This window comes from Artemia sp. Qi Xiang Cuo, chromosome 6, assembly GCF_049724085.1.
Source record: "Artemia sp. Qi Xiang Cuo chromosome 6, ASM4972408v1, whole genome shotgun sequence".
Classification (NCBI taxonomy): domain Eukaryota; kingdom Metazoa; phylum Arthropoda; class Branchiopoda; order Anostraca; family Artemiidae; genus Artemia; species Artemia sp. Qi Xiang Cuo.
In genome coordinates, this window is record NC_142799.1 from 27,374,326 (window position 1) to 27,401,500 (window position 27,175).

Consider the following 27,175-nt stretch of genomic DNA (forward strand, 5'->3'; position numbering starts at 1 on the left):
TAAGGAGCAACATCAAAACTTAAAACGAACAGAAATTATTACGTACATGATTGGGTTCACCCCCTAGTCAATATCCCGCTCTTTACGCTAAAGTTTTTTTAGTATTTCCATAAGAGCTATTTATTCTAATTAACGGCCTTTGTGATTAAGGGGTCATTCTTTAGGATTTGGAACAAAATTTAAATTTTAGCGTAAAGAGCAAGTTATTGGCTAGGGGGTGACCCCCCTAATATACATAATGAAAACATACGAATATTGAAGTTTAGTACGTAAGTCAATACGTAGGCTATGTCTATTTGGTACAACTACAAGCGTTCTTAAATAAATTCAAAAGTTTTTGTGCCTTTTTCAAGCAACCAAAAAAATTGGAGAGCAACTAGGCCCCCTCCTCCGCCCCTTTTTTCTCAAAATCGTCAGTGTAAAATTTCGAGAAAGACATTTTGCCAAAAAAAGTAAAATTAGTATGCAAATTTCGTTTTAATTATTCATGTACCGTGAGCCAAAATCAAAACCTGCATTAATTCAAAAAAGTTTAGAAATTAAATATAAAAAACAAGTTTTTTTTTTTACTGAAAGTAAGGAGCGACATTACAACTTACAAGGAACAGAAATTATTCCGCATACGAAAAGGGCTGTTCCCTCCTCAACGCCTCGCTCTTTACGCTAAAGTTTGACTCTTTCTCACAACTCTATTTTTCAAAACAATAAAAACTTTAGCGTAAGGAGCGAGGCGTTGAGGAGGGGACAGCCCCTTTCAAATACAGGATAATTTCTGTTCATTTTAAGTTTTAATGTCGCTCCTTACTTTTAGTTAAAAAAAAACTTAACATGTCTGATCTTTAATGTCTGATTTTCATTGAATAGAGCAATACAGCTGTACGGCATCCGCTAACATCCTGGTATCTCAAGACTCTTGCAGAAGACAAATCATTGATTGATACATAAAACAATGCTGGGTCAGGACAACTCCCCTGTAGAGCCCCATTTGGCATCCGAACGAAGGACAATTTTTTTTAAATCCCAACACACAGTTGCTGAGTCCTTCCTGTTAGATAGTGAGAATTTGGTAGCTTAAATTATAATTTTGGCATTTCAGCAGCTGTAGGTCGATTGGGAAATTACCAATGGTCCACAAGAAACTAATTTTTATGCAACCAAATCTCAGGCCCTGACCATCCATGTCTCGAAAACTGTTGACTACTTTTAGAAGTTGCGTGTAGCAGGACCAATTTTTCGAAAGTCATACATAGTATTAGACAGAGTTCAGATGTATATATATATATATATATATATATATATATATATATATATATATATATATATATATACTTATTTTTCAAAGTATATATATATATATATATATATATATATATATATATATATATATATATATATATATATATATATATATATATATATATATATATATATATATATATATATATATATATATATATATATATATATATATATATATATATATATATATATATATATATATATATATATATATATATATATATATATATATATATATATATATATATATATATATATATATATATATATATATATATATATATATATATATATATATATATATATATATATATATATATATATATATATTAGGGTGGTCCTTATTTTTCAAAGTAGGATTTCTTCGGCAGGCACCCCCTAATCTTGTTTCTATTGTTAAAATACCACAGAATCCCAAAAAAGAGCCAAATATATTGACATTAAGAGGTCCCTACCAGAGGTTAAAGTTTTTGGTTACTGCATGCTCATTGCTCAATGCTGCATGTCTTGCACAGTTTTCAACAGTTAAACAGTCAACACTACACTATAGTACAGCATGGTAGCTTTCTGAACTGCTGGACTTATTTCCTTATTTATCTGTAGGCTTCCACCAATGCATGTCAACACAGGACGCCATTTTTGTTGTATGCAATGTGAGTGAAAATGCAAATTTCAGGTTTTTATTAGTTTTATGAACTACAATATATTAATTATGCTTCACACTGATACAGGTAACCTTATTAATCTGATACTTTGTTGCAGATACACTGACACTGACACAGCAATGAGTGACAGCATGGACTGCATGGTTTGTACAAGTGACAATACTGATGCAATATTAAACCAACTACAAGAAGTGAATGGCTCATTGGGCAATTGTCAGACACTCTGAACAAAACCACCGTCGAAAAAGGAAGTCATGGCGCTATTCTATCGCTACAAGCAAGTGACGAACAAGACAGTCTGTGAAGTAGCACATTCTGCAACTAATGACGTTCTTGCAGTTTGGGCAAAGGCACACATTCCAACAAGGCTCAAGAAACATGTGGTAAACAAAATTCAGTGTCTCTTTGATTCAGTGTGACAACCTGAAGAGAAATAAAGAAAACAAAGCTAAGCGTTCTGAGACACTGAAAAAGAAGGGAGAAGAGTGGAAAGTGGGCCTGGACGTTTTGTTTGACGTTGCCCACGCCAACACAATGGAGATGATACGTATTCAAGAAGACCGTGAGTTTCTGTTAGCGCAGCGGGAACCAGGACGCCATGGAAAGATGGGCAGTGTCGACAAGGTTTTAGAAATAAAAAGAGCATCATCTCAGAAAAGGAAAGAATACCATGACATAAGAATTGAGAAGGAGAGGCAAGAAAAAAAACAAGAGAAAAGAAAGTGACACTGGAATCATCATCTGGCAGCAAAAAAGGTCAAGAAATTAAAGAACCTGAAACAGAAGATATAAAACTGTCAACCTCAGCAAAACGTCAAAAAAGAGGACGAGTATACATATTGGATGACAAAATGTCAGCCTGTCTTGGTGTGACTGAAGTTAGTGACAGAAGTGCTGCATTACTTCTTGTTCCAACTCTACAAAACCTTGTTCATGATCCTGCTGAATACAATGTCAATTGCTCTTCAATCTGCAGAGACAGTATGAGGCAGCACCAGGTAATAGCCGAAAATCTACAACAGGAGTTTAAACCAACAGTTCCTCTAACTATTCACTGGGATGGGAAACTCCGAGAGGATATCTTCAGCAGACAGATTGTCGATCGGCTTCCAATTTCGGTCTCCGGAGCAGGTGTAGATCAGCTTCTTGGTGTTCCAAAGCTAGCCTTGGGAACTGGCCAAGCTTCGGCGGCAGCAGTTTTTGAAGCAGCTGTGGCTTGGAACATTACAGATAATGCAAAGTGCATGTGTTTTGACACCACTTCTGTCAATTCTGGTCCAAGAAATGGTGCTTGTATCCTCCTGGCAAAAAAACTTGACAAGGACATGCTTTGGTTTGCTTGTCAACATCATATCTTAGAGATAGTCTTACAAGCAGTGGTTCTTGATTGCCTTCATCCTAGCAAAGCCCCAGAGATAACAATTTTCAACCGGTTTAAGAACACCTGGCAGTTTACTAACAGAGCAGACTTTCAGATGGCTTCATCAGACGAGTGCGTGTTTACAGCTGTTTCCCATATAATCACAGATATCATAGCATTTGCTGAGATGCAGACACTACTGTATCAACCCCGTGATGATTACCGTGAGCTTTTGGACTTGACAATCATATTCCATGGTGGCACACCATCTAAGGGAATCTCGTTCAGAGCTCCAGCTGGGCTGCATCAAGCAAGGTGGATGGCAAAGGCCATCTATGTGCTAAAGATCTGGATGTTCAGAAGTCAGTTCAAACTCATGAAAGGGCAAGAAAAGGCTCTTGCTGATATTTGTCAATTCACTGTGATCATCTACGTGAAAGCATGGTTTCAGGCGTCATCAGCTCCTTTCATTGACCTCTAACTTCTCAAGGACATCTACAGCTGCAAGAAAATATCAGAATCAATATCAAAAACTGCCATGAACAAAATAATAAGACACCTATGGTACTTATCAGAGAAATTGGTGGCATTCGCCTTCTTTGACGACGACATATCAAATGACACCAAACATCATATGGTTACGGCTCTGCAAACATCAGTAGCAGAGCAACCTCTGAAGAGAATAACAGTGGACCCGTTGACACTCGGGGAGAAATAGTTAGAAAACTTTGTCGCGCAGAATACCAACAGATTCTTCAGCATTACTGGACTGCCTTCATCATTCCTAACTAAGAACATTGATTTGTGGTCAGTTGACTAAGACTACCAGACAGTTAAAAATAAAGTACACAGCATGAGGGTAATCAATGACATTGCCAAATGTGGTGTTGCACTGATGGATGACTATAACAAACCGCACACACCATCTGAAGAACAGAAACAATTCCTGTTGCTAGTTGTCAAGGAGTACTGACAGCATTACAGTGATCAAACCAAAAAGACACTGATGAACCAGTCTGAAGCCCATATGTGAACTGTGTAGTTTGACAATTGAAGTGAGTGGACACTATTACTATTACTGGACACTATTGCAAATCACTTATTTTCTGTTTAGTGTACAGCAACTCAACAGTCATGTTTAATATTATTTAATTAAACAGCATTATTTTGCACTTTTTTTTTTATCAAAGCTCGCTTACACGTTTCTAATAGTTATGGTAGGGACCTCTGAAATTGCAAATAATGCTAAAATGTTTGTTTATTATTCAATTATAATCAGAATGGAATCATTTCAGATCGTGCCCCATTAAAAAAGAGTAAAAAAAATTTTCCCATTTCCTAAGGACCACCCTAATATATATATATATGTATATATATATATATATATATATATATATATATATATATATATATATATATATATATATATATATATATATATATATATATGTATATATATATATGTTATATATATATATATATATATATATATATATATATATATATATATATATATATATATATATATATATATATATATATATATATATATATATATATATATATATATATATATATATATATATATATATATATATATATATATATATATATATATATATATATATATATATATATATATATATATATATATATACATATATACATATATATATATCCTTACACGGTAGAATAGACAAGAATTAGAAATAGTCTGCAATTTGAAAAATGTGATTTACATATACTCTTAAATAAAGACTCCACTATTGTTTATTTCCAAGAGGATGGACAGAGGGCAGTGGCAAGAGAATGGTTGACCAAGTGAATAAATGGTTTAGACAAAAAATAAGCTAAATTTACAATCAGAAAATTTACGAAATCTTCAGTGTCAGGGGCTATTGCTCTTTACTAAGTCAACGCTATTGCACTGACTGATCAGAATGAACATAATTTCCACGTTTTCAGGAGAGATGTCGTTTTAGTCATAGTTTTTATGAATTGCTGATTCAGAAGATACAGGGTCATCTTCGGCCTCCCACTAATGACTTTCCTGATTTTTATAATTGGCAACTGTCTATCAACTTCGTCCATTGGAGTGCTCAATCACAGAAATGGTGTACACCAACTGGCGAACTGGTTGTACAGGGCACCGTAACACAGGTCATTCAAAAAAAAAATCTTATTGATGAGGTATAGACAAAGATTTCAAAGACGAAGATAGACAAAAAACCCTTCAAAAAAATAAAAGTAAAACTCATTCTTTTTTTTTGCTATATAATAATTATTTTGGCTTCTTTTCTCTTTCATTGTTTTAACCTGCTAAAAGTTTAAATTTCCCTTTTTACTCTCATCAAAAGCTTCTTTTTCATTTCTACACAGCTTAATTCCTCGCATAAACTTGATAAATTTCACACCCACTTTAAAACATAGATTTTAGTTACTCTTTGGGTAATTATAGAAACACAAACTAAGAAAAGAAAGCATTACCAAGCATAAATCTCATATCTGAAAGCCAATAATCTTCATACTTGCAATAGTTAACAAAATAGAACCCTTGCATAAAACCATTGAATAAGCAGAAAGCAACTGCAGCCAAAAAAGGTAAGAGAGGTGTTGCTTTTCCTCCTCTTATAAGAAATGGAAAGATTAAACTCCTACAAAAGAGAATAGCATAATATCAGTGACTATGACTGAACACAATAAAAATACCTGGAGAAAAAATGTGGAAGAATACATGAAAGTAAGACAGGAAGCACAAGAGGGTAAGCACAGTGGAAGTTATATGAATAAAAGGAAAAAGAACCAAAGCCCATTATTTTATCAGCGTCTTTTCAAATTAAAATACATCTGAGAAGAAAAACGAAAGTAACTCTCCTCTAGCCTACAAAAATAAAACAAGCCTACAAAATAAAACAGACCAAAAATTATTTGAATGTGCTTATATTTATTTTCCTTTTAATGTTGCTGAATCCAAGTTATAAATGAAAATTTTCTATCATGAATAATTTTTACGATAAGGATTCTTTAGGAGCTTCCTTGCTTGCTGTCACTCTTCTTGTATTGCAAAATCATGAAGTTGAATTGCTAAGGAAGCTTTTTTTTTCAAATCAGTTAAGCTGGAGCTATTTTCACAACTTAAATGGTGCATGCAATATATGGAATATTTTAATATTGCGGAATTGGAATATGGCTGTAGATATTAAATAGAACTAATAAAATCAAAACTGGATTTTAGTGCTGACTAGGTGAGCAATATTTGTGAGATTAGCAAAGATTTTTGGCAGAATTATATGGCTATTTTGAAAGAGTCTAAATGATTTTGAGGGAAATTTGGTATTCAAATTTTTATGAGATCCAAGACACTACCTGTTCACGTGGTATAGTAAAGACGGTTGCACAAAGAAGATGATCGACCACGTCATTATTTCTAAGCGCTGGAGATCATCACTGAAGAACCAGAGAACTTACAGATCAGCACAGATCGGAAATGCAGATCACAGGCTTGTGTGTGGTGAAGTCCAGCTTTGCCTCCCAGCACAATGATCGGAAAGAAGGCAAGTCGCTGTCAATATTGGGAAACTTGAGGAGCCAGAAACTCGCCTGAAGTATAGCATTGAGGTATCGAATCGCTTCAAGGCCCTTGGCGCATTTGGCAGCAGTGAGGGCGCCTGAAGTATTTTAAATCGCAGACGAGTGAAGCACCACAACTGGTGCTTGGTGAGATAGGTTTTCCAAAGAAGTCGTGGCTAACTAATGAAACGCTGCAGATCATAGAGCAAAGACGGAGGAAAAGACTCCTTGGAGACATGACCACTTATCGAAGGCTTAAGGGAGTGCAGAACAAACTCATTCACCGGGACCGAACTCTGTTCGTTGCAAGGAAAACCAATGAAATTGAAATAACAGCGAAAAGGAAAGACATGAGTAGCCTGTTCAAGCATGTCCGAGATATCACGGAAAATAAAACTCCCACATTGGGGCCAGTCCTATCCAGGTGGGACACTTCTTTCTGATGAAGGATCTTGTCTTAAGCAGTGGAAGGACCATTTCTGCTCGCTCCTAAGCAATACCAGCCCGCCTGCCCCTCCAAATGATAATCTCAGCTAGTCTAGCAGTCCAAGACCTGAGACCGATGTTCCTCCAGATGAGCTTTTCAGCCCCTCAGAAATCGAAAATGCAGTTAAAGGCTCAAAAATAATAATGCTGTTGGTATCTGGGGCTTAACATTTGAACTGCTGAAATATACAGGCCCAACATTGCTCCTGTTCCTCCGCATCCTACTCTCCATAATCTGGCCAACTGAGATAATCCCTGAAGATGGCGGACGGGTATCATTATCACCTTATAGGAGAGGAAAGGCTCTAGAAGCAACTGCTCGAATTACCATGGAATAACTCTGCTGTCAGTCCCCCAAATTCTTTTCTCAATGATAGTGCTGGATCGATGTCGGAATATTATTTGTAGGATTCGTCGACCAGAGCAAGCTGCTTTAATGTCGGACCGTTCAACCATCGAACCGATTTTTACGATTCGACAGATAAAAGAAAAAGCCATGGAGTTCCGACAGGAACTATTTTTTGTTTTCATCGACGTCTGTGCTGTTTGACTCAGTGGACCGAGAAGCTCTTTAGCGGATTCTACAATCGACTGGTCTCGCTGAGAAATACTCTTCAGAGTTCTGCACCATGGTACAGAGAAATGAGTTCAAGTCAATGTCCGGCAGAGCCCATTTTTCAAAATCACGACATAAGTATGTCATGGATACGCAGTAGCCCCAGAGCTCTTCAATGCCATCATAGAACACGTTAGGACAAAGAAGACTTCACGTCTCAGCTTTGGAAATCCCGTCATCTCAGATGCTGATTTTGCTGACGATTTAACCATCCTAGCGGACTCCATGGATCAGTTGCTAGATGCACTTCAAATCTTAATGTGGGACTGCAGATATACTGGGATAAAATAAAAATTATGTTCCTAGACCAGTCTTTTCCTACTGTCAATTCACCAGTTAGCCTATAGAGAACAACTACCATTGAAGTTATGCAAATGTTCACCTATCTGGGCTCCATAATTTCTTCGGATGGTTTGCTTCTCCCCAAGCTGCAAGCAAGGATATCCAAAGTGTCTCCTGCAATAGGCAAGCTGAACCGTCATCTTTGGCGAAAACCGAACATCAGTCGTTCAACTAAACTGCGGATTAACAACGCTTTCGTCGATTCTGTTATGCTTTACGGAGCAGAGACATGGCATGCATCAGATGCGACCCTAAATACCATCAATACATTCCAGTCATAGAGTCTAAGAAGGATCGAAGGTTCTAAGGTGGTTTGATTTTGTGAGTAATGAAAAGCTGACGCAGCTAACCAAGCTGTGTCGGTTTTCTATCCAAGCATCCAAGCGCACCTTAGGATAGTTTGTACACCTACTTCGAATACTCCTGCACTTACCCTCAAAGATGATCTTTGACTCTGATCCTATGAAAGCCGGTTGGAAGCGACCTCGCGGCCGACCGAAGAAACGATGGTCTGACAGCCTGTCCAAGTTCCTGGCGATGGCAATCATCAAAGTGAGAAAAGCGCAAACCCTTGCATTGGACCGAAGCGGACGGAGGAGGCAGACGTCAATCTCTAAGCCGAGCAGCAACCGGCAGGAAACCTAATTCAAATCCTGCAGAAACCATATACACTGTAAGAACAATGAAATTGCAAGCAAAATCCACAACTTCATACCTAAATTTAATTAGAATTAGACCATTTAATTTTTCATAGGTATGCATTGAATGGTGTTAAAATAGTGTAATGGTCCCAAGCCTGCATTATTTTGCCGTGGACTCTCATAAAGAGAAAAGAACGGACATACCCACTCCTGTTACAAAAAGAAGTAAATCCAACAATTTTTCGAAAACGTATGATGCTCGCCTGTAATAAAAGGTCTGTCAAACATTTGATCCCCCTATAAAAACTGTTGTATGCTTTCTCCTCGTAGGGAAGATTTATGCCATCTCTGATATCTTTAGGATATTAAAATAATATTTGGAATATGGCAATATCCATAATGGCTAAATTTAAATTTGCTAACTTTTAAGCAATCATTTACAAAGTCTAGAGAAGAAAGTACAACAGTATATGAATTACTGATGACTGAGACTTTAGTTGCTTGACTGTAGTCATGGATTATTTTCACATCAATTAGAGGGATCAGACCTCAGACACCTCTAATAATTAAAAAAAGGAGAACCCTTGGAAAACAGTGTTTTTGAGACAAGTGGCATAATTTAGATATGTCATTGCTTCAAAATCTTTCCTAAAATGGTGCTCCTAAAACTTATCCCCCTCCTTTGGTAAAAACAATGCCTAAAAATGTGTTCTTACGTCTATGCCTATTGGTTAAACTAGTGAGATTATGGTGTACCCAGATATTTGGATTATATATCTATGAAGCGGATCTGTTATTTTCCAAAAAGAAAAGAGAAACAAATAATTGTCATAAAAACAGCTTTGTTCTATACGTAAAAGGTTGGTTTACTGCAATAAAGATTAATAATAAACTGAAGCACGGTAGGATTTCTTTCAATGTGTTAAGGTTTGTTTTGTTCAAGAATGTGACAACAGTTGAAAATATTAAATTCTACTTGTGGCGTAAGGATTTTTTTCATATTGGACTTCCCAGGCCACTCCCCTTTGTAGATGAAGGTGAGGACAAACATTTTCTAATTTTACCAGGTATGACACAGTATTTCCACAATCGCTGTAAAAAGAATAAAACTATGATTCAACCTATAGAAAAGCTATGGCCTAAGGATTCGTGTATCCATTGTACAAGTTAATCTCTAATCTTCAGAGAGACCATCAAGTCAAAGATTATTTAGTTTTAAAATTCAGTAGCTGCAACCCTTCGACAGTGAAAAACAATAGTTTGATTTTAAAACATACCATAAATTAGCATAATAATACCGTGCAGAGTAAATCAATAAAAAAAATGGCAAATGAGTTATTAAACCAATAAAAACAGCATAGAAACATTAAGCAAAGTCCATATTAAATTACAAAGACAATAAAAACAAAATTAAAGAATTACATTTTTTAAAAACACCATAGAAGACATTCAACATGAAATTATGTTTTGTAGGATTTTACTACAGCAAATCAAATTCAATATGTTCATTGTACAGCAACAAAATAGGAATAAAGAACTTACCTGTGAAAATAATGAAGCATAAAAAGGCCAATTAGTATCCCATTGGCAGTAGACTGCCAAAAAAAGTTTGACTCGTTGCTGAACACAATCAAATACAAAGGTACCAATAATGCTGGTATTTCTTGTAAGCACCATGCCACTTTAACATTCACCCCAAACCCATAGCTGGGTTTTGAATATCTACCATAAGGTGCTGGCATAAACAGCATCCACATAAAAGTAACAAGTGCATAAAGAGCCTTTGCTAGCACCATCCGATTAATCAAAGATGCATAGTCTGAAGCACCAAACAGGGACATTGTCAAGTTAACTAGGGATAGAGGATCTTTAACAGCCATTCTGAAATTCAAAAAGAACTAGTACATATACATGATTCAATATAGTATACTGTGTGTGAAATTTTTGGTATATGAAAGTCATAACAGCTTTTTCATGTTAATATACATGCTGTTTACCTGACTAATAAGACCTGAAATAATGCTGATTTGATATAAATCAGATATATATCCTGATCTATTTTTTTCCTTATTATTTAGAAATGAGCAAAAATTAGATTTGTCGCTTACTGAAAGCCTTCTCTGTTGCAGTAAGCCAAACTATGCAAATTATATTTACTTACCAGTAGCTCCTAGTACAAATCACGACTTTCTCTATACGTTAAAATTGCGAGTTTCGCCATATTTACAGATTTGCGCATTCGTATTCACTTATTGAAATAGCAATCATAGCACTCAAAAATGAACGCTAAATCATGCTACTTTTACAATTACAAAAAAAAACTCACAAAAAAGGGTCAATTGTAAAATACATTAACGAAACAGGGCACAGAAGAGTTTGCAAATCTGTTTGTACTGCACATGATAGGTAGGTTTGCCGGTTGATGCAAAAGGTGGTAGAACAAATTGGCGTTTCTTGTTTACTAATATTGCTTTTCTAGATTTTATTATTAGATCATGTCTTTGATTAAACAATGTGTGCAAGTTGAAGAACTCAAAGGCACTTTCGTAGTTGTTATACCGTGCTAGTATTTTTTTTTTTTTTTTTTTTTTTAGTAGCAGTTCTTTGAACATCTTCTATTTATACTCAAAAATAAAATGTGTTGAGTTAGGGGATTCCAAACAGCATGTTAATGCTCAAGAATGCACCTGATATATGGTGTCTATATATGTAGGAGTTGACAATCTGAGGTGCCGATCCTACATTTACTTGCTACATTCTGGAATGAGTAATTACCTTTTCAAATAACATTGTTGACAAGCAGCTAAAGTTAGCAAAGACTTGAAAATTTTATATCTAGTGTTGTTGCAGAGGAGATAATTGAATACAGCTTATGTGGGGCCATCATATCATGCGTGAGTGGAATGAATCATAAAATGTTCGATTCCTATTCACTCACTGGCATGCTATTTGATTTACACTGGTTGGCAAAGTCCACAAAAAGTGTTGAGTCAAACCGCTGCTTGACTCAAAACCACAGACCGCTGCTTGACTCGAGAACTGCAGACAACTAGTCACCACTGGTTTAATACCTTACAACCAATTGTTACTAAAACGTTTGGTTAGATAACAATTCATTGTTCACGCAATAGTAGATAATTGCTAATGGACAGTGTACATGAACTAAGCCTGCATCAACAATTTGGCTTGATATCAGCTTGCTAACCAATTTAAAGAAAAACTATTACCTTGACATTGGCTTGTTCTAAGTTTATTTACATAGTTTTAGACTTAAGAGAAGCTTGAATCTAAGACGTATCTTTCCAATGGCTTGTTTTCAGTATGTTTTCAATATTACTGGCTTGAATCCAGGGTTCGTCTTGGCATTGTCTCGTTTCCAGCATGTGCTCTAAACTACAGATATATGCATCAACAATTTGGCTTGACATCAGCTTGCTAACCAATTTAATGGAAAACTATTACCTTGCCATTGGTTTGTTCTAAGTTTATTTACATAGTTTTAGACTTAAAAGAAGCTTGAATCTAAAATGTATCTTGCCATTGGCTTGTTTTCAGTATGTTTTCAATATTACTGGCTTGAGTCCAGGGCTCGTCTTGGCATTGTCTCGTTTCTAGCATGTTCTCTAAACTACGGATATGAAATATTTATCAAAAATTTGCCCTGCCATTGGCGTGTTTTAAATATGTGTTAAAAATTAAAGGCTTGAGATGTTCTTGAATCAAGGATTTTTCTTGCTGTTCCCTTGTTTTGTAAGTTTGTCTTGAGCTGGCAACAAGGCAAAATTTGGGCAGCTTGTGGGCTTAAAGGAAGCTTGTTTTATCCTTTCTGCTTGGGTTTTGAAAGCTTATTTGTCTTTTAAAGTAAGGTTGAATCAATTTTAATGTAAGAAAACTTCCTTTTGGGAAGAACTTTTTTATTGTAAAGTTTAATTCAGAAAAAACCTTGCACCAAAATTATTTATGGTTTAAAGTTGCACTTTATCTTAGACTAGGACCACACCAATATCACACTACCTAGAATAAAGCTTCCTAAAAAAGCAAATTAGCAGGGGCTGAATTAAAAGGGAGAATTCCATCCTCTAGATTCTGGAAAATACCTTTTCTGGCATTTTCACTAAAAATTCTCCCTTTTTTAGTAATTTCATTAAGAGAATTATTTTCATGCCCCTAACTCCAACCCCCTTCCCCCCAATACAACGAGCATTGTATGTTCTGTTTTTATATAAGTCTATATGGATGTTATAAATATCAATCTGTACTTACCTTTAAAAACTTTGTCCGTTTATATTCCAGGTGTTTCCGACATAATATTTGCCAACAGTCTGAAGGAGAGCTGCTATTCTGAAGGAGGTGCAATATAAAAAGAGAGTCAAATTTGCCAGAAAACAATCTGTGCTCCCCGCCTTTCACAATCTTTGCATTACAAAAGTAAAACCTTGAGAAACAAATCCACTGCTCAAATAAGGCACAAGGAAATTGTGTTAAGCCTCATACATTTGCTCTATCCTGATTTCTAAGCTCTCATAATTTAAAATTCAATTTCTTAAATTTAGGAAAAACCTCCTGATTTGAATGAAAATTCTACTGGAATAATTAGAATTGCATTATGAAAAGCTAGAGACAACGAAACCCAAATTAAGGTAAATGTGCATTCTCCAAAGCCCTAGAAATCAGGAAAGGGTATAGATAGTAGCTTGATAATGTCTGCTTGGATATGCTTCAGGCGCTGGATTTGTTCCTGAAAACTACTTTTAACATTGCAACTTTTCAACTACTTTTTAAATCAACTACTTTTAACGTAGCAGGAATCGTCTTGAGTCAAACTTTTAAATTACAGCACTCAGCAATTAAGGTAAACCTGCAGATGTTGTGTCAGTGTTGAATGGAGCAGAATCATCCCATCCAATTTATCATTATTTTGTACATCAGTTTCAATAAACTGACTTTTTCAATCAACACTGGTGGTAGTCACTTTTTTCCGGAAAAAGAACTTTACATGGTCATAAGATGGTTTGATAAGAAACATTTAAGTTAATATTTTTATTTGAGAAGTATCTTAAAGTTAGAATAAAACATCCAAATCATAGACAGACTATACCATAGGGACATTTAATCTAAGGAGAGTGATATGAAGAAGAATAATAATATTTACAAAAAATACAATACTGCCAGATCAACTTTTGTGTAAATTTAAATACAACTAATAAAAAAAATTTCTTAGATTGTAGTCAGCCTATACTAACTAACTTTGCATATTCCGAACCATCAGTAATACCAAATAGGCTTTCTAAAACTATCTACATTATACACAAGGTTAGATAATATCCAAGATTAAAAACCTACTGTTCACATCTCTCCAACACATTCTTTCTGGTGTCACTGCGCCTTCAATATGGTGACAATTATTTTCTTCTGTCTATTATCAACTCTCAACACACAGCTGAACAGAACAAGCACAGACTGTAACTGTTCCAAAGTACAAATTACAGGAATTGATTAGGGTAATCTCCGACATTAGAAAACTATTGTCTGTATTTAGCCAATGACAGATACAGAGTAAAACTCTAGATGAGGAACTTTTGTCTATTTAGGAATGGTTGATTGGGTGAGGTGAGGGTTCTAGTAGACAATCACTCCTGTAAAGTTCTTGTTAAGGATCTTCATGCTCTTTTGGAAAGTAGCTGAGTTATGTGAATAAAACTTTCAGAATTGAATCCGGGGCATAAAATATGCCATGGGAAGGTACACAATAGACTTTAATTTAAAATTTTCTTTCACTGCACAGTTGCCGAATTTGAATTTTACGTCACAAATACCACTAGTACATATATATATATATATATATATATATATATATATATATATATATATATATATATATATATATATATATATATATATATATATATATATATATATATATATATATATATATATATATATATATATATATATATATATATATATATATATATCAAAAGAATTTAACCTTCACGTCAAACAAAATCCGTTGACCTTCACATCAAACATAAAACAAAATACATAAGAAGAAAGATGAGACAAAACTTAGTTGAAAGACAAAAAGAAAAAATAAATAGATAACAATAAAATTAATGACTAGTTTTCCTGACTAGTATACAACTCAACAAAACTCGGGACGAAACTCATGCAATATCTTCCATGTTTAGCGGGGATGGGAGTCAGTTTGGGGACTTTTTGGGATTTTATACAGGATGGTCTGTTGCGGGCAGGTAGGGTTCAGGGATGATGGAACGTAATGGGGGAACAGACAGTCTTGGTACCAAACGAATGCACAAGAGGTTCTTTCTCTCGGCCAAAGTGCTCAGCTTGAACTTACCTAGTAGATAATGATATGGAACCTTCTCTTCACCCTTTATGATTCTTAAGAGCTCATTTTTGGACACTTTCAATCTTACAAATATGCTCTGAAGAAAGACCAAAATGCCACACTGGACAAGCAAACAACAGTGTTGGCCAAATAAAAGAACAATAAAGTTGGAGAACATCTTAAGGGAGGCAAGAAAGTTTAATCAAAAGTCTTAGAAGGGAAACCAGAGGGGAAGCTTGTTTGAGGATGTTTTGAATATGGGCATCCCACTTCAAGTCAGCAGTAATTGTCACCCCGAGTAGTTTAATGCATGTGACAGAGATTTTGGGAGGAATAGGGTTTGTGAAGGAAGGGGGTGATTTAAAAAAATTAATTTTTATAACTGACGATTTATTAGCGTTAACTTTCATCTTCGACAAAGAAGCCTCCTGTGTGAGATCATCAAGTAATGTCATAATTGAGCTTTTAATATTTTGTTGACAAACCTCAAGTGCAGACATATCATCCACATACTTCCATTGCTCTGTGTGGTCAGTCATGAGGCTATTAAACATTATAAAGAATAAAATGGGACCCCACAAAAGATAGGAAGATTGGAATAAACACTTTTATATTGAAGGGCTTGAGAACAATTTGTTAAAAAGGAAGCAACAGTTTTAACAAGAAAGGGACTCACTTGAAACTCTGTCAGCAGTTTATTTACAAAACTATTGGGGTCAATTAGGTCAAACGCTCTCTGGAGATCAATTAATAAAAGATTCAACCAAGTATCAGGGTTTTTAAGATTTTTCAGAATGGTGTCAAGAAGACTAACAAGATAGTGTGAAGTAGATGTCTCTTTCAGGTTTCCAAACTGATGTAAGTCAATAAGTTCAAGAATCTCTGCCTTTAACCAATTAGCTAAGAAACCTTCATACATTTTTGAGAAAACTGGGGTCAAGGTGATTGGTCGTACTCCAATAAAATCATTCAGGCCTCCCTTCTTTTGGATTGCAGTAACATAACCCAGCTTCCAGCATGACCCAATGGCGGATCCAGGGGACTTCCCCCCCTTACGCAGTCGCAAGTAGTGTAATTTAGTTAATTAATGCAAGATTGCGTCAATTAAACTTGCTCCTAATGAAAGTTTATCGGATCAACCTATTTTGCCCCCCCCCCCCCTTAAAAAATCATGGATCTACCCCTGGCATGACGGGTAACATCCGGAATTACTAATATCATTAAAAATACTAAAAAGAGGTGTTGATAGCTTATCAGGGAATGCTTTTATTAGATCAATTGGGATATCAATGGGACAAATACTGTTTTTTTTCATTTTCTGGGATTTTATCTTTTGGAGTTCCAGGAATTAGATGGTTTCTGCAAGAAGGGGGAATGCTTGCACAATGCTAGCTAGGTGTTTATTCAGCTCATTGGCTGTCTGTTCTGGCGGTTCATCCAGAAGGAAATCAAGGTTCTTGCACGACCAACCCCCTATTTCTTTTACTTTCTTAAACCATTGCTGAGGTTTGCTCTAATTTAAGCAATTCAATTTATTCTTACCATAGCGAGAAACAGCACGGCGTATTTCTTTCTTTATTTGTTTATGGAGGGCTAAGGCATCATCTTTCTTTCCAAGGTAAAAAAGTTTTAGTTTCAAATGGATCTGTTCTTTTATTTTTTCATAATGGAAGGCTTTTTTGAGGAAAATATCTTTTTAGTAACTTCTGGGAAACATTTTAGGTAATTTGTCATCAATCTTGTTTGAAACAAACTAACCTTTGAATTATGATTTACACACGACACAATATGTGTTGCCAGGCTAATATCTTTACCTTAATTTGCACTTCTAAGCAAAATTAAGTGTACAATCACCGTTTCAGTTTCAAGATTATTCTGGTCATTGACAGCACACTCAGAGAAGAAATGTTGCCACATTTTTGCATTAAAAGGATGTTTTGAAAGTTTATGTGATTGATTTTGCTGGCTTGAATGTTTGGTAAAGAGGATGTTATTTAGTTGTGCATTATACTTGTAGGCCCCCATCATGTCACCGCAATGACATCTGGAAACAAGCATTAGCAGCTGCAGATGCTCCAGTCTCTTGGTGTTAGGGAGATCTTGTAGGCCAGCCATGCACTTTATGACATGCCTCTGAACTCACTCAATTAGGCTAGTAAAATTCTTAATGGATGAGGAGGAGCAACATGTACCAACATTAAATACATAGCTGACTACAGCTTTATAGAGTATTAGAACAATTTTGCAGGAATGGCTAGCTATAGAGTATTTGGGGAAACAAGGCATGAATTACTCTTGAGACTGATTGTTGCCAGTGGCCATGGAGCTTTAGTTGTTCATCTAATAATAATAATAACTCTTTATTTCCGTAATAGCTTATAGCTAGCAGCGGACGTCAAACAATAAGAAAATATAACACATGAGATCAGATAAATAAATATAAAAATAAATAAACTTTTTCACAACTTTTTATAGATTGCCTTTTGAACTTGTTCCTCATTATAGTGGTTCACGAAGTATGGAACAAACGATGATAGGTACCTTTTTGATGCCTTTCGGGGTGGGGGACAAAGGAGTTGGCACGACGAAGTGAGGGCTCCTCTACGTATTTTTGGCCAACTGATCTGTGATTCCTGGAAATCCGGTAATATTTTGCGATGGACATCAGAGCTTAGGTATTTTTTTTCCGAACTGCATCGTGAGATCGTGGCACCTTTCAGATAGTTTCTGAAGCCTCAGTTTCTGCAGGCTGTCCTCATAGGATGTATAATTTGCCCCATGCATTATTTGGCACGCCCGCTTCTGAGTATTTTCAAGCTTTCTGGATTAGATATCCGTTAGACCTGGGTGCTAAACGGGATAAGTATACTGAGTTTCCCGTCGAACATGCACACAGTACAGACTGCGCATAATGTAAATTTAGATACTGAACTGTGGTAGGCAAGTACAGGATTTTAGACATAGGGAAGCCTTTTGGAGGATAGACTGTATATGTAGATCCCATTTAGGTTGCTTTTGAAAGTTACTCCTTGGATTTTGATTTCATCTTTAGTTGTAAGTTCAGTGTCTTCTTGGGACGGAATTGAAGATTTAAAAAACTAACACGTAGAATTTCGCTCTTGGCTTCACTAGATGTAAGCATTACATCTTCAAGATTATGCTTTAGCTGGGAAAATATTGATGAGGTGGTGATTTCCTCTGCTAGGCTTGCTAAGGTGCGGAATGATATGCTTGACATGTCGTCAGCAAACTTGTAGCGACTTTGTACATGTGCTAGGACAGGGTTAAAAGCAATCAAAAGATCAGTGGTCCTAATTTTGTCCCTTGGGGTGCTCCGCACCATATTTCTTGGAATTCGGATGCTTCATCCTGCGTAAGTGAAACACATTGGTTTCGATTGTGCAGGAAGCTTGCAATCATTCTCACAAGAAACTGTCGAGCACCCATTTCTTTAGCTCGCTTAATAGCTATCAGGTGTTGGATGCTGTCAAACGCCTTTACTATATCACCGAGAAGGATTTCTGTGTATGACTCTTCCTTCTCGAGATTTTTCATCAGATCGTCGAGAAGACATACAAGATAGTGGGTAGTATTATGTCCAGGCCTGAAACCAAATTGCCGAGGGTCTAAATTAGCTTCAATATCTCCATATAAATATTCACAGATAAAGCCCTCCAACGCTTTGGAAAGGCACGGGGTTTTTGAAATCGGGCACAAATCGTTAAGTGAGAGGTTTCTTTTTATTTTGGGAATGAGAGTTATATAGGCTGTCTTGAAGTAATCCGGGAATGTACCATCTATTAGACATTGATGGAAACAGGCAGCTAAAATAGGACTAAGCCCCTCAGAGCAATGAGCTATCAACACAATAGGAACTTCTAGAGGGTAATTACTCTTCCTGAGGTCCAGGCGTTTGAGCTTCTCGCATACTTCATGGGGGCGAATGATCGGAATTTGTTCAATGGGTCCATTTTCAGGTTGCTTGTCAAGAGGTGGGTGTGTGCGACAAATATTTGAAAAATGTGTGTTGATCATATCAGCGCTCAGAGGTTCACCATCAGAGCCGTAGATTGTCAGCTGCTTTCGAGTCCGTCCCATAATCTCCTGAACCTTTTGATGGAATCTAGAGGGGTTAGACTTCCAAAACTTGTTAACCACTTGAGCACCAAATTCCTTTTTAGATTTCTTTATTTTGAGACATATGACATTGCCCATTTTTTTAGCCTCATCTTGATATCCCAACTTATAGAGCTCATTTCTCGATTTGATTAGATCCTTAATCTCTTTAGTCACCCACGGCTTATTTTGTGACTTGACCAGGATTGTCTTTTCGGGAAATATTACATTATATTCTTGGAAAAGCTGAGCAGTGACCTCTTGCATCATATTGGTGCTGTTCTTCATAGTAAGGACTTTCGACCAGTTTTTCCTAGCTAGCCACTCTCGGTAAATCTGGAGTTGTTCTTGAGTTTGTGGGCGGTACTTCACCACTGACTGGGATCTGTCAGGGGGTTTTCTGCTAGGCTTCCATGTTACAGTAAGGTGGTCAGTGATACCAATAGTGGGGAGAGTGTAGGGGGGATTATAAAACTTCTCAATATTGGTAAAGATAAGGTCTAGTACTTTTTCTTCGCGTGTTGGGACTTCAGCAACTTGCGTAAGTGAGAGTGAACTTGAGAGCCAGCTAGCCTTTAAATCATTAAAGTCGCCCAGGATCTGAATGGCAGCGTATGGATATTAGGATCTTATGTAGTCAACCGAATGCTGTAGGTAGAGTACGAGTTCCTTTCAGAACGATGCTCTTGGCGGGTAGTAGACTACACCAAAAATGATTGACGATACTTCTTTTGGTAAGTATCGGGGCCTTGTCCAAAGCCACAGAACTTCGTACTTAGGTTTCCTAGGGATAGGTATATTTAGGGCTCGATTCGGAATTGCAGACTTGCAAAGAAAACCCGCCACCATGACTCACAATGGCCCCTTCCTTATTTAATCTTGGGGGTAGATACACATCGTACCCGGAAATAACCGTGCATGTGTTAGACGCGGACCAAGTTTTGCACGAGCAAGCTACTTCGATGTCATTTTATATGAGGGTAATTTCCAGCTCTTCAACTTTAGTCCCAAGAGAGCGGACGTCGGCGAGCAGAATTTTTGGAAATTAATGATTCTACTTAGCGCGATTACAATCCATTTTCGTACCGTGTAGAGTTCGGTGTCTTTGGGCATCCATTTGAGCTGAGCGCTGAGTATACTTGGGGTTGTATTTTAAGGTTGCAACAGGTGTTTTCACTTTTTGAAGGTGACCTTTTTGTTTATTGTAAGGTGGTGGGAGTTGTTCATGGAGTAAAGCTTGATTTATTGGTGGTGGGATTGAGAGGTGGAAATAAAGAATGGGCTGTGTTAGACTAGCGACTCGATGAGCTGTGAAAATCTGTTCCTCGTTGGAAAATGGGGAGTAATAATTTGGTGTGCTGGCGGGATAGTTAGTCTGATATCTGGTACGGGCCCGTATGGTATAGCTTGCCATCTTATTGGGGGTGCTGGTATCCACGGTCCTTGGTAGGGGGGCGGGGGAGCTATAGGATGTATGCTGTTGTCTTTCCTCGGAGGTGTAAGTTTCAACTGCATTAAGGGGACAATTCTCAATAAACGATCTCCTGTTCTGATATCTTGTTTCCCAACTTCGGATTTTGCAGGGAACCCGTTTTTTGACTGCTTCGGGTGCGTTTTTATTGCCCCATGCAGGCGACGTTTAGCTGGCAGGTGCACTTTAGGACAGCCATTCACGAAGGAAAGACCACAGGAGAACTTTCGGCCAGGTTCTTTGTGTACAAATATACATTGATCGTTGCCACATTTTCTCCTATAGAAATCTGTGCAGATGTGTAGAAAGGGACAATCCACACTGTTCCGGCAAATTCCCCGGAGGTGGAAACGGCATACTAAGGGTTCTTTGAATTGTTCCTTTGGATTTAGGCTTGGGACCCAATCCTTTGGATTGGGACAATCCACACTGTTTCTGCAAATTCCCCGGAGGTGGAAACGGCATACTAAGGGTTCTTTGATTTGTTCCTTTGGATTTTGGCTCAATTCATCTTGATCAGGAGAGATTTGGGTACTTTGGTTTAGTTGTTTAGGCGTATGGCAGGGACGTTGATTGCAGTTAGTACACTTGAACAAAAACTACCGGCCCGACGGCTTCTGCAGAGCCAGTACTAGGTCTGCATCTATTGCAGTGCATGCACCGTGCTGCCATCTTTTGCAAGAATGGCGTTCAAAGGAGGGGCTTACCCCAGCTGGTATGTCACAGGTGATGCACCTAGAGAGGTCAGGGATTAACAACGATTCGGATGGAGGCAAGCCTAAGGCAGGTAAGTCATTACTGTTCTGCGTTTTTCTAGCCCCATTTACTTCTTCTGCTATTACTTCAGGAGCGGGTGTTATTGGTGGTTGTGAAACCGGTTCAAGTTCGGGTTTTTCAATATCACCGGGGTTCATAATGGCAAGAGTAGAATACGAGGGCTTAGTGATTACAATAGGACTTTCGGCCGACTTGGAGAGAATACTACCTGCTTGGGGGCGGAGAAGCCCGCTAGATCCCGCTGAATTGGGAATGGAAGTAGTCGTCTTAGTCGGTTTTCCGGTCACTTTCGGAGACGCAACAGTAGCATCATTTTTTGGTTTGCATGGAGGGCAAAGGTATGTATTCTTTAGTTCTGGAGATTATTTAACTTTACCGCATGTGAAATGAAACCACTTGTCGCACTTAGTGCATGCTACGCCACCGGTCTTGCTGGTTACATTGGCGGAACAGATTCCACATGTATTTTTAGTCATGGCCAATTCTGGCACAATACACAGGAACAGGGGAAGTGTCGGGACCCGCTCACCTATTCCCCGCAATTCAGAGGTAATTCAATACCGGCGGGTACGTACGGCGCTTGCGGCGGGTACCCTCCCCTCTTCTGCCTATTACCTGGTATATCCTGCCAGAAATCTGCACAAACAACTGCTCTTAATATATGTATTTGGTGTTAAGCGCGGCCAAATAAAACGCGGCTCTCAGGAAGAGTCCGGCGTGATTCGACTCCGTAATCCGTGGTGGGCTAGTAACAAAATACACCTTACAGAGGAAACACAGCGCGAATAAATCGCCGTTCTCAATGTTTATCTAATATGAAGGAAAGGATACCTGATGTAGATTTGTCAAGACGTGAATTGGTTGAATTTATTTCAATAGGAATGATTGGTGACGTCACTAATGAATTCTTCAAGTAATCTTCACTCCTGGTTATATATATATATATATATATATATCACTTATATGGATTAAAATACAAAGTCTAAGATTTTTTATTTTTAAGGTAGGTTAATTATCACTTCCAACTTTCTGCAACTTCTATCCACTTAAAACTCTTATTAAAGAAGGGAGATCCACTGAAGCAACTTCACTTGCTTAGCTGAATGGCTTTTTTCCAATACTTTCACTCTTAACCTTAACCTATATCATATAGGTCACTGCTATGAAAATCAATAAGAAAATCCACAGTCCCAAGGGAATTCTCACTCAAGTTGCAATGCTTATTCAAATTATAATCCTTTGTTGATTGAATTAATGATTTCAAAATATTGGCTGAAGGTCAAGATGCGACTATAATCCTTTACCAATTATTAGTGATTGGTTAAATCCAAAAAGAGGTCTTGACACCATGAACTCTGAATCTAAACTGACTCTGAATCTATTAGTACTCCTAGAGCTCTTTCTTTGGGACTTGACTAAGTACTGAGATTGTCATTCAATTGAGATCAGACATATTGTATTTGTAACAAGGGCTATTGCAGCCTATTTGAAGGACACTGCAATTTGATATATTGAACTCAAGTAGCCAATGTTGTGGTCATGTTTGGAGTTTAAGAAGGTCATACTGCACATTTTGTTGATTAGCAGGTCTAAGCATATTGGAGTTATCAGCATAGAAAGTGATTATGTTTTTTAGTCCATTCGCCATATTCTTGATATATACAAGAAATATAGCAGGACCCAAAACAGTTCCTTAGGGGATTCCACTTAAAACATCACATGCCCTGGAGAGAACTTTGTCACCATTGGCTTAGAAGAGTCAAACCTATCAGAAAGTCCACAACCCAATTGACTATGTCTGTGTGGGTATCAGCTGCCATGAGTTTTAATCTGGGGCAGTTGAGAGACAATTTGTTGAAGACCTTAGCTAGATCCAATAGAATCAAGCCCACATGAATTCCTTTTCTAAGTGGTAGTATTCTGCTTTGGTGCAGTCACCTTTCTGAATATTCAAAGGATGGGTCAGCTTCCAGGCCCTGAGTAACTTTCCCGAGTCAAGGGAAAGTTGGAATTTATTGTAGAGTGAAAGTGCAATTTCTTTGGCAAGCTCCTTCAACAGTCTTGGATACAAGTTATCAGGACTGGTACTTGTTGACGTCTGGTATTTCAAGTTGCTCTTGGACAACTGAAGGGGAGAGCTGATTAGGTGGCGTCAGCTTAAGAATGTCATAGGGTGGCCTACAAGGAAGAGGACCATCTGGTTCACTGGTAAAACACCAATTCAAATTCCTTGTTGAGAATTTTGGCAATATCCTTCAAACTAGTTATCTTCCTCCCATCATCCTTACAGAATACATAAACTAAATAAAAAAAAACAAGTTTTTATAACTGAAAGTAAGGAGCGACATTAAAACTTAAAACGAACAGAAATTATTCCGTATATGAAAGGGGCTGTCCGCTCCTCAACGCCTCGCTCTTTACGCTAAAGATTTTTAGTGTTTTAAAAAACAAAGTTGTGTGACGGAGTCAAACTTTAGCGTAAAGACCGAGGTGTTGAGGAGGGGACAGCCTTTTTCATATACGGAATAATTTCTGTTTGTTTTAAGTTTTAAGGTTCCTTCACATTGAATTTCGGCTTTCCGTTCTCCCCTTCACACTGAACTCCGTAAGCCTTCCGTAAGACTCATAACCCTCCGTAAGACCTTACGTTAACGTATCCGTAAGTCAAAACGCAATGCTAGAGGTCTGACGGAAGCAGTTCAAAATATTTCAACTTCTTACGTTTACGTTTGAGCAAAATGGAACTTAGATGAAAAAATATTTGAGTTTGCAGAAGCTAGAAAAGGTTATATAGCTCAAAGGACCCTGTTTTCAAGGACAAGCAATATAAACTAAATTCTTTGGAAAGTCCGAGCCAAGTTTTTCATCAGCAGGATAGAAAATAGTAAGTATAGACTGTCTTGATTTGTGGGCCTAGGCTAGGATAGGCTATACTTTGATAAATATTGCTAGTTTTTTTAATTCTTTTTGGGTTTGAGGTTAAAATAAAACCTTTTGTGGTACAGTTAATCATTTAAAATGATATTTAGGACATTAGTTTTGTAACTTAACTCAGGATTTAAAATATTCTTTATGAGGTTGAAGCAAGAAGAAATTTAGATTAGGATCTAACCTATTTTGGTACATTTAAATGGATAGTTTGATCTAGTTTCTCAGCATCCTCTATAATGAAAAAGATTTAGGATCATTGAGAAAAAATAAAGACTTTAAGTTAATTTCTTTGGCAATGTAGAAGTTTTATATAGGCTATCTTAGGGATATATCCAGGACCATTAGGGAAGATAAGGTGCACTGTCAGAAACACATAAGATACAGGAAAAGAGCATAAAATAAGGAATCTAATGGTATATTTTTAAGTTTATTAAGCCATTTTCTCCAACAAAGCTGCTGATCTGTAATGCTACCTTGCATTGTAATGTCATTCCCCATGATTGGGTTCACAATGGGATATTTAAGGCTATTTGTTTTTTCTGAAAATGATAAAACTGTACAAAATTACCTAAGTTTTGATTGGAAATAAGTACAAAAATATTAAAAGCATCAATGATCTGCAAACTTTTGTTTATAACATAGGCAATAGGCTATATATTTTAAATTATTTTTTTACACCAACACTTTATTCATATTTCCAACATGTGAAAATTATATTTATGGAATTCACAACAGACAGTGTATTCACAGTAGGCTACAGCAATATTTCCTGTGGTGCTGAAATATATTTGTATGGATTTATTGACACAGATAGATATATCAACAACCAAACATTACTAAGAATTTAAATCAAGGATAAAACCATTTAGTAAAAAGAATTGAATGACATAGTTGGAAATAATATTTGGTCATTATATCTATGTAATGTGTGATCTTTAAGAACTTTGTCAGAAAGGAAGGAAAATGTCATAGAAAAACATGAACTTTGAAATAAAGAAAAAAAAGAGAATAGTAAATACTATGTCATCATTTCCCCAAACACCTGTGTGTGGATATTGTCTTCAAGTAAAAGTTGATTTTGATTAACTTTAGTTGGACCCAAAGCAACCTTAAAATTTGATACAAACACAACAAATTGTATTGTATTTTAAAGCTTCAAATCAGGACACTCAATAGGCATGGTTTTTTGGCCCATCACCAACATGTTTTAAGTGACAATCAACTTTGATAAACAAATGTAAAATACACTAGAGACTATTGAGTATTTATGCATTGAAGTAATATAGTAGTAAAGAATTGATATTAAATTAGTTAGTAACCTAAACAAATTTTTTATAATTGGGTGTAGACAAAGTACTTGTTTCAATAAATTTAATTTAAGGCACAGTAAATTTTACTTCTTTTCTAAGTGATCCTTGACTTTCTGTGGTCCAAAAATTATTTTTTTTGTTGCTCCATAGAATTAATTAGCTATGGAGTTTGTGCTATTGAGGAGAAAAATTAACTAAATCTCCACAATATATTTTATGAATAAGCTACAATAAAAATCGGGCTATAAAATGAGTATGTTTAAAGTTTAAAAATTGAAAAATTTAGTAATCATTGTGTTTTTTTCTAGTTAATGAGCTTATGAAAAGATGGGGGAGCTTGAGAACCTGAGAGACCACTATGTCTACCTAAAGAAAAAAGGGAGATCTACAAGTGGATCTGGTGCTAGTATAAGCTTAAAGCCAGAAGACCAAAAGTTTGTACAAAGAATGAACTTACTTTCTGAACATATAATTGAAAGGAACCATAAGACAAAAGGGAACACTGTTCAAGATTAGAATATATCAGTGGACATTTATTCAGAGTGTGCAGGGGGTGCCAACAATATAACTATGCTGAAGTGAATGATGCTGATTTTATTACCCTTAGTGAAAAAACTCTCATTAACAATCCAACAGATATCCAAAGTTCCCAAGCTTCTAATAGGCAACAAATATATGCATCAACAAGCCAAAATAAAGCTCATAATAGAACAAAGACAGGGTCTAGAGATAAAAAAGACCTGAAGGAACAGCAAGCAATTGACAAAAAAACAGCAATGACCAGCATGATCTGGAGTGGTACTTTCTACAATCACTGTTATCTCATCTGAATAAAGAACCGGATGACTCAAAATTAGAGTTGCAGATGGAGATCATGAAGGCAGTTTAAAAATACTTTAATCATTCAGTGTATTTTTAGTTTTATAGACGAACTTAATAAAGCTTTTTTTTCTCTCTTTAAGGTAAGCATTAAAATATATGAAAAAAATGTCTACCAAAAATAAATATTCCAGCAATATGAATAATTAATAATAATAACACTAGTACCAGAGTAAAAACATGATATAAGAAAACACTTTGGACATTTCTATGGCTTTGTTTTGAAATGTAGTAACTGGTTATAGATTTCTTTGAAAAAAATCTAATAGCTATAATTAGGTGTCAAAATTCTATGGGATATGGTGAAAAACAATGCAAAGAAACGCTTTTTAACATAAAGCTATTAAAAATGTGTAAGAAGAC

General features: G+C 36.4%; 1 protein-coding gene and 1 pseudogene across 4 annotated transcripts in view; both read right to left on the reverse strand.

Annotated features, from left to right (window-relative positions):
• Window positions 1-27,175, reverse strand: part of LOC148951064 (3-oxo-5-alpha-steroid 4-dehydrogenase 1 pseudogene) — a 61,119-nt pseudogene that overhangs the window by 27,712 nt on the left and 6,232 nt on the right. The window lies entirely within an intron of this gene.
• LOC148951065 (3-oxo-5-alpha-steroid 4-dehydrogenase 1-like) overlaps window positions 1-27,175 on the reverse strand; it is a 44,143-nt gene that overhangs the window by 10,733 nt on the left and 6,235 nt on the right. Inside the window, exons 2-4 of one of the 3 annotated variants that reach the window (XM_089090604.1) lie at window positions 13,243-13,320; window positions 10,522-10,860; window positions 5,812-5,978 (exon numbers count right to left, since the gene is read on the reverse strand). In XM_089090604.1, coding sequence (XP_088946730.1) covers window positions 5,812-5,978; window positions 10,522-10,859 — 505 coding nt within the window. In that variant the 5' untranslated portion in view covers window position 10,860; window positions 13,243-13,320. Of the gene's footprint in view, window positions 1-5,811; window positions 5,979-10,521; window positions 10,861-13,242; window positions 13,321-14,322; window positions 14,466-27,175 lie in introns of those variants that run through there. The other 2 variants (XM_089090605.1, XM_089090603.1) reach the window with 2 other exon arrangements.